This window comes from Galeopterus variegatus, unplaced genomic scaffold, assembly GCF_000696425.1.
Source record: "Galeopterus variegatus unplaced genomic scaffold, G_variegatus-3.0.2 Scaffold2728, whole genome shotgun sequence".
In the NCBI taxonomy this organism is placed as follows: Eukaryota; Metazoa; Chordata; class Mammalia; order Dermoptera; family Cynocephalidae; genus Galeopterus; species Galeopterus variegatus.
This window is the reverse complement of record NW_007728839.1, coordinates 39337-48166: the sequence shown is the minus strand read 5'-3', so window position 1 is coordinate 48166 and position 8830 is coordinate 39337. Positions and strand designations below refer to the sequence as shown.

General features: G+C 36.1%; 1 protein-coding gene across 1 annotated transcript in view; it reads right to left on the bottom strand.

The window, feature by feature from the left end:
- Positions 1-3524, bottom strand: part of KHDRBS3 (KH domain containing, RNA binding, signal transduction associated 3) — a 153047-nt gene extending 149523 nt beyond the window's left edge. The window contains exons 1-2 of the mRNA XM_008582820.1: positions 3506-3524; positions 2914-3092 (exon numbers count right to left, since the gene is read on the bottom strand). Of these exons, the coding sequence (XP_008581042.1) occupies positions 2914-3092; positions 3506-3524 (198 nt within the window). The remainder of the gene's footprint in view (positions 1-2913; positions 3093-3505) is intronic.
- Between the last annotated feature and the right edge of the window lie 5306 nt (positions 3525-8830).

The window sequence follows — 8830 nt, the reverse complement described above, 5'->3', positions numbered from 1 at the left end:
GGGGGGGGGGGGGGGGGGGGGGGGGGGGGGGGGGGGGGGGGGGGGGGGGGGGGGGGGGGGGGGGGGGGGGGGGGGGGGGGGGGGGGGGGCTTACAAAAGTACACAGTGCTGCCTTTTCATATGCTACTGAGTTCACTGATGGCTGGTAGCCCCTAGGTATCACTCATGTATGCAGATGCAACCGAATACACCAATATATAAAAAGGATAATATGTCATTACCAAGTAGGGTTTAATCCAGAAATACAAAAAAGATTTAAGAAAATCAATCATTAAAATGCACTATATAAACAGCATAAAGGAGTAAATACACCATATTCATTTCAATAGATGCAAAAAGAAACATTCAACAAAATTCACCACCCATTCAGGCTCAAAACAGCAAAACTGAAACAGGGCTGGCCAGTTAGCTCAGTTGGTTAGAGCATGGTGTTAGGACAACAAGGTGAAGAGTTAAGATCCCCACACCAGTCAGCTGCTGGGGAAAAAAAAGAAAAGAAAAAAAGCACCATATTCATTTCAATAGATGCAAAAAGAAACATTCAACAAAATTCACCACCCATTCAGGATCAAAACAGCAAAACTGAAACAGGGCTGGCCAGTTAGCTCAGTTGGTTGGAGCATGGTGTTAGGACAACAAGGTGAAGAGTTAAGATCCCCACACCAGTCAGCTGCTGGGGAAAAAAAAGAAAAGAAAAAAAAAGAGAAAAGGCTGAAACAGAAATTTCCTTTACCTAATAAATGTCATCTACAAAATACCTACAACTGATATTGTTCTTCATGGTTAAAATACTGTATGCTTTCCTCCTTAACTGGGAACAAGGAAAGGATTCCTACTCTCACCACTCATACTCAGCATTATGCTGGAGATATCAGCCAATACAATAATACAATGAAATAAATAAAAGGCATAAAAGAAGTAAAAGTTTAGGCAGATGATATGATCTTGTACGTAACAAATCCTAAGGAATCTACAAAACAGCTTACTAGAACTAATAAGTAAAATAAGCAAGGTAGCAGAAGATAAGGTTAATATAAATAATTTTGTATTAGAAGAAGAACATTGGAAAATAAAAATATTTAAATATTCAATTTACAATAATGTCAAAAACCATAAAATATTTAAGAATAAGTTTAACAAAAAAATTATAAGATCCTTACCCTAAAAAGTACAAAACACTGCTGATAAAACTTTAAAAAGATCTAAATGAATGGACAGATATACCATATTCAAGAGATGGAAAACTTAATATATTGTTAAGATGTCAAATCTCCCTCAATTTTTCAACAGATTCAATGCAATTGAAATCATAATCTCAGCAGATAGTTCTGTAAAAATTAACAAATTCTTAAATTTATATGGAAAAGCAAAGGATGAAGAATATCTAAGCAATCTCTGAAAAAGAAGAACAAAGCAGGAGGGATTACATTACTAATTTAAGCTATAGTAATTAAGACAGTGTGATACCGGCCATAAGGATCTATAAATATATTAAGAGAGAAAAGTAGAAAGCTCAGAAACATACCCCTACTTACATGGTCATCTAATTTTCATCAAAGGTGACAAAATAATCATGTGGGGGTAAAACATCTTTCAACAAATAGTGCTGGAAAAACTGGATATTCATATGGGGAAAAAAATGAATTTGACCCTCTATCTCACACCATACACAAAAACTCATTTAAGTTGTATCATAGACCTAAAAGTAAAAGCTAAAATAATAAAGGTTTTAGAGAAAACACAGTAGAATATCTTCATAACTTATGAAGAACTCTAATATTTCCTTGAGGTGGGCAAAGATTTCCTGGTTCACAGAAGGCAATAACCATAAAAGAAAACCTGATACATTAGATATAATCAAAATTAAAAACTTCTGCTTATCCAAGAATATTAAGAAAATAATAGGCAAGCCATAGACTGGGCAAAATATTTGTAAAATATGTGTCTAACTAAAGACTTGTTATCTAGGATATATAAAAAGCTCCTACAACTCAGATAAAAAACCATGCAGCCCATTTAGAAATAGGCAAAAGATCTGAACAGACACTTTACAATAGAAGATATATGAACAGCCAATAAGTACCTGAAGAATCATAATAAATCATTAATCATCAGGGAAATGCATATTAACACCAGAAAAAGATAATAAACCATCAAAATGGCTAAAACAAAAAAGACTCACAGCATCAAATACTGATGAAGATATAAAGCAACCACAACTTGCACATATTGTTTGTGAAAATAATACAAGTTACAACTGCTTGGGGAAAAAAAATATAGCAATTCTCTGCAAAACTAAACACATGGCAATTTCAATACTACGTAGTTACCCAAGAGAAATGGAAATATATGGTTGCAAAATAACTTGAACAAAAAATGTTCACAGCAACTTAATTTATAACAGCTCAAAACTGAAAATTGCCTTGGCAAATGGATAAACTGTGGTATATTCAGGTAATGAACTATTATTCAGCAACAAAAAGAAACGGACTATTGATTTATACAACAGTATGTATGAATCATGTATATGAACACTCAAAAGAAAGAAAAAGGAAAACAAAAATTTTGAATATTTATGTGCCAAGAACTGCACTAAGCATTTAACAGGGATAATCTTAGTTAATTCTTAACCATCCAACTCCATACTACAAATGAGCAAATTGAGTGGAAAAGTTTAAATACATTGCCCAAAGTCACATCACTCATATGACTCATAAGCTATTTTTTAGGGCTCCATAACTCACCAAGCCAAACAGAAAAGACAGAATCACTAGATTCACTAAAATTTTTAATTAACTTTGGGGGGGGGGGTACTAAGAGAAAACATCTCTAGAAGACATCAGAAAGAATATAAACATCTACTCCCTTGTGATTAAGGTTAACACACCTGCAGTGTAGACCTCACTGTCTTACCTTAGGGAACTGTTTTACAGGAATTAACACTTTCTGTCCCAGCTTCATGTTCTTATTAATCACCACATCAATGTACTTTTCTTCATCCTTTCCTTCTCCTTTTTGAAACTTTTCTATTTCTGTGGAGGCAAAAAGATAACCATGAAGTGTATGACTCAGAACTGCAGAGCCTGGAAGCTCTGGTTAGCTCTGTTGCGGCAAGAAATCAAATACAGAAATATGAACTACTAAATTGCTATAATTTGTTCAAGTAATGACACTTTCATGTTTTATCAATGATTCTTCATAAATGGAAAAAATGTATATATTATGGCTCTACAAAGTAAAATCTTAACTGCCCATGCTAATGGAGGGGAGCAGTAGCCTAGATAACAAACAAAAATAAAAATAAATTATTCAGGGCCTTCTGAAAACCTAGAGAAAGAATGATCAAATAACAAAGAAAAGCCAGAAAGCATTCTCAGTTCAGTGGCACAAAGCACTGAGACATCCCTATGTATCAATCTTGCCTGGCTTTCCAATCAATACTCTAAAATGGCATTAACACCTCAAGACAACCTTCCAACAGCTTACCTTCCCAACCAAATCTTACCTTCTCGCACATGACCCATATCAATTATATGTCATTGTCTTTGTCAATACTCTTTGCTCCACTTATGATGTGGTTATGATGATTTCACCTTCATCTCCTTTCAAGACTCAATTATATTCAATCTAACTTTTTCTGTGTAATTGTTCCCTTCCTCAATGTGGTGGTAGGAATGGGAGAATAAATCACTCCCATCTTGATATTCACAAAGCATTTTATGAACAACTTTACTACTACCCTTAGATTGACATAAATTTCTCTCAGGTAAAATCTATTTCTTCATTCAACAAACATCTACTACATAGCACCTACCATGTGCAAGTTCCAGATCTTAGAAAATATTAGTATATTATTTCATTCACTTTGCTTATAGCGTTTGGTTGTACAAGAGGTACACAATTAGGTGCTTGAGTGACTCCTGAACGAATGAGTACATGAACTGTTACGTCCAAAGACCAACCACAAGACACTTAAGATTCAGAGAAGGGTAACAGTAGCACAGAGAAGGTATCAAAGATGGCATCAGTTGTACAAAGAGAAACACGTATTTATTCATTTTGCTATTTAATAATTTAATGTGTGCCATCCCTGGAATAGGCAACTCACATTCATGACATAATTCAGTCCTCAGAAGAGATGACAAAGAAGAGGTTCAAGAAGGTGACTTTATTAATAAATGGCAAAGGTAGGATTTACCTCCCTCGTTTGTCTGACTCTAAAGACAGTGTGCCACTGTGGTCTCTCCCATTGTTTTTTTATATCAGACAGAAAATAGTCTTGGGATTAATGAAGGGTGTATTTGAAGCTGGAGGCTTCAGTCACCACTGAAGAAGCCAGTGGGCCTCGTATAAGACCATTGGGGAACTTCTGCTCTATCGAACTATGTTGCCTCCCATTTGTTACTAAATTATTGTCTATTAAACACATAGATGTTGAACGAACAACAAAGAATTGTTACCATTTAAAGGACACCAAATAGGTCATATAGATTTCAAGATTCTAGTCCTAGATCTGCTACTAATTTCTGGGTGATTCTATAAAAGTATATCCATTAAGATTCAGACTCCTCATGTTTAAAAGAAGGGACTAATGTAGAGTATCCAAAGGATTTGGTTCTAAAAACTTAAGATCTTATGAGATTTATGGATGCTTTCTGGGTGATTCTATAAAAGTATATCCATTAAGATTCAGACTCCTCATGTTTAAAAGAAGAGACTAATGTAGAGTATCCAAAGGATTTGGTTCTAAAAACTTAAGATCTTATGAGATTTATGGATGCTGACAAAAACTATCTCTCCTTTACCAAACTTTAGTCAGTAATAGTAAGCGAGGTGCTTTCTTGAGTCCTGTGAGTCATTATAGCAACTTATTGAACCTGAGGGAGAGATTGTGAAACCCCCAAATTTGTAAACAGTCAGGCAGAAATATGGATAGCCTGCACAACACATTTGTGGCTGGCATCTGCAGTGGGGGCACCCTTGGAGGACTGAGCTCTTAATCTTCATGGAGGGAGGGTGGGTCTGACACTAACTACTACAGTTACCTTCAGAACTGAATTGGTGGATAACCAGATATAGTCAAAAACTCATTGGTGTCAGAAAACACTACACAATAGGGACTAACAGTGATAGAGAGGGAGATGGAGGGAAGGAGGAAAGGACCTAAAGAGAAGACAGGACGGCTGAAAGGAAAAGCAAATTATATCTCCAGCTTCAGACTAAAGCTTCTAAGAAAGATAAATACAAGTCACCAAATAAACTAATTAATCACTTTTTCTGTTTTCTTGTACTATAATATATTTTGATCCTGGAAAACAGATTCTAAATAGAATCTGTATGGGAACAAGTTACATTAAGATAGAAGAGTACCTTTAATTTTTATTGACTTTTTTCTATAAAAATTTAGATGGCACATTGTAAAAATTTAAAACAGTATAACAAGATATAAAATTAAAGTAAAACGTTTTCCTATCACTCGTACTCCAGAGGTAATTAAAATCAATTTTTGGTCCAGCCAGTTAGCTCAGCTGTTTAGAGATAATACCAAGGTCAGGGGTTCAGATCCCATACCGGCGAGTTGCCAAAAGAAAAAAAAAAATCAATTTCACGCACTTTCAGAAATTTTCCTTGAATAAAAGAACTACATACACACACATACACAGTTTGAACACTGTAGAACTTGTGATATAAATGAGCTAAATTGGTTTTGTTTTCCTCAGTAAAGAGCCATAAGTCACATCAGCTGCTCCATCAAGTATAACAATTCATGACTTCAGCTTTAATTAGAAGTAAACTGCATTCTTTATTTTTAATCTATTTATTCTATAATTGGAAATACCTCTGGCACAGTTAGAAGATTCTACAAAATTAAGTACACTGAAGCTTCCTCAAAAAAATTTCTTTTTCATGTATTTGTGTGTCAAAACAGATTTAACTGCCTACTTTCTTTTCAAATAACAAAGCATTTTTATAACTTTTGAAAACTCATACCAGCTGCACAATTACATATTTTATTCTATTAAATCAGAATTCCAAATGATCTTCTTTGCATCAGTGACATTTAACATTTTGAAATAACAGAAAGTCACTAAGGTTAGATTAAAAGGAAAAAAATTATGTATTTCACCATATATTATATTAAGTTTGAAATACACCTATGAGTTTAAAGAGGAAAATAAAAGAAAATCTATATAAAATACCTAATTTCCTTTTTAGATATATACAGTCTGCTTCACAAATGTAAAATGCATTAAGTAAGCCTTGAATCATGTTGGAATATAAAATTTCACTGTTTAGGCCCGGTGGCGCACTGCGCTAGTGCGCCGCTTGGGAAGCACGGTGGCTTCTCCCGCCGAGGGTTCGGATCCCACATACAGACCGGTTCCCGCTCACTGGCTGAGCGAGGCGCGGGGGCAACACCGAGGGTTGCGATCCCGTTGCCGGTCCCGGTCCGGTACGGGGGCGACACTGAGGGTTGCGATCCGTTGCTGGACATGGAAAAAAGACAAAAAAAAAAAAAAGAAAGAAAAAAAAATACACGTCCATATTCACTTGTACATGCAGAATATATCTCCCTACTGATATATAAAAAATGGCTAACAGGGGTTATCCATTTGGCATGGAAGGAACAAAGTGAATATGAGACAGGAAAAGGAAGGAGATTTTTTACTTAATCTCTTTTAACATTAGTTAAACTTTCTGAATCATATACTTTATCCATTTAAAAATTATGTAAAATTAAAAATTTTAAAGATTTTATAGAATTTTTAAACATATTAAAATAATAAAAAATTAATACACAGATGGCCATGCTTGTATTTTACAGATTGGTTGAAAATACATAAAAACTTTACTCTCTCTTGATCACTCATTTAAGCTCTTCCTTACTCTTTCACTCAAAGTATGATGACGAATTTACCTAGAATGCTTATCTCACTTGAAGAACAGATGTTTCTGAAAATTATATGTAAAACATTTTATTCTGAGAATCTAATAATATTTAAATGCAATAGGGTTCACCTAGGGGAGAAAATACTGGCATCTATCCAAAAACCATTAATTGAATTCTGAATACACTGAAAAAACTATACTAGGCACTGGGAATAGAATATAGAGAGTGTGAGGCATATAAAAAGACAAATTTTATATACTGTATAAAGTACTGCAGAAAAATTCCAAAAAATTCCAAAGGACAACTTTGGAATTTACAAAATTATTTTAAAAGCTGATAAATATGTTGTTGAGGAAAATATAGGAAAATGGTCAGGACCCCTCAGATGTTCAGAATTTTGCCAAGCATTTAATGTAAACAGGTACATGAGCCCAGGTGCTCCTTGGTTATTGTCTAATGTAATTGAGCATGTGCACCCAGGTGTCCTGGGTTATGGACTTAAGTATAAAGGATGAGTGGCTCTGATCCGCGGTGCCCCCCGCCCCTGGGATGTCCCACACAAGGGGAGGGCGCATGGGGAGGCCAGGCCACCACTGCTGCTGGAGGCTGTTGCTGCAAGCTGTTACTGTCAGTGTCCCTGGGATGCCCTGAGAGGCTGCTGCTGCTACCGCCGAACCTGTAAGCTGCTGCTGAGTGCTGAGCTCATGTCGTCTGCCAACGGCTCCCAGGATCTTTCCCAATTACCTATCATGGACCTGCATGTGAGGGGTCTGGGAACCCAGCCTGGCGTGTGAGGGGCCTGGGGACCCAGTCTGTTCAATGGGTTTGAAGGGTCTGCACCCTAACCCGACAACTGGCATAGTCGTGTAGCTTCATATATGTATATATTCTTAAAAGATAAGGAATGGAGATTGCTAAGCAAAATAAATGAATTCTCTGGTGAAGTAGCCTTGTGTAACACTAGTTAACATTTGTTCATCTGCACAGTTGATATCTGAAATTTTACTAAAATATCATAACACCTATTTTTTTCCCTTTTTGCTTTTAACAGTACAAAATGGAACAAATCAAGCAAATAATAATGACAAAATCCTGCATTCTGAAAGTCAGTAAGTGAACAAGTTTAGACTTCAACTCTATTTCCTAATCTCAAGTCCTGGGTTACTGCAAAAAGATGGGACAGATTCAAGGTGAGAAGAGGGGTAGTTCTGTTTGGCTGACAGAGAAGAGAAATGAGGACAAAAGCATAAAAAGGCAGGCCAGGTACTTAATGTCAAAATGAGATAACTGACAGTTCAGTAAAAAATAGGAAGTCACTGAAAGTTGCTAGCTGAGAGACATTCTTAAGGTAACCTGGCAGATGAATAGAAAATGGAATGTATAAAATGTGGAGAGAGACAAAGCAGATTAAACACAGATGGATAGGTTAAAAAAAATCTGTCCAGATAAGCAACAAATGAGGGATGAACCCCAGAGTTTATTTATATTAGAAGCTGACAGAAGATTGATGAGAAAGCTATCAAGGAGGCAAACCTTTCATAGTTAAAGCATCAAGCCTTTTTTACTGAATATCCTACTATAGTAAACACAGGGACACACCTGCGCTCCTTTGCCCTTCCCTTTCTTCTCTGTCCTGTAACACGACCCATCTTTGTCCATGGGTTTTAAAGCACCATCCTCACCATTCCTGAGGCTTTTAAACTTGTTCTCCAAGACTGGAACACTTCTGTGGAGTTTTTGCCTAGAAATATCCTTTTCTCTGAGGTGTCTACCTATATCCCACTTCCTAAGTCCATGGGTTTTAAAGCACCATCCTCACCATTCCTGAGGCTTTTAAACTTGTTCTCCAAGATTGGAACACTTCTGTGGAGTTTTTGCCTAGAAATATCCTTTTCTCTGAGGTGTCTACCTATATCCCACTTCCTAAAAAGGCTGTCT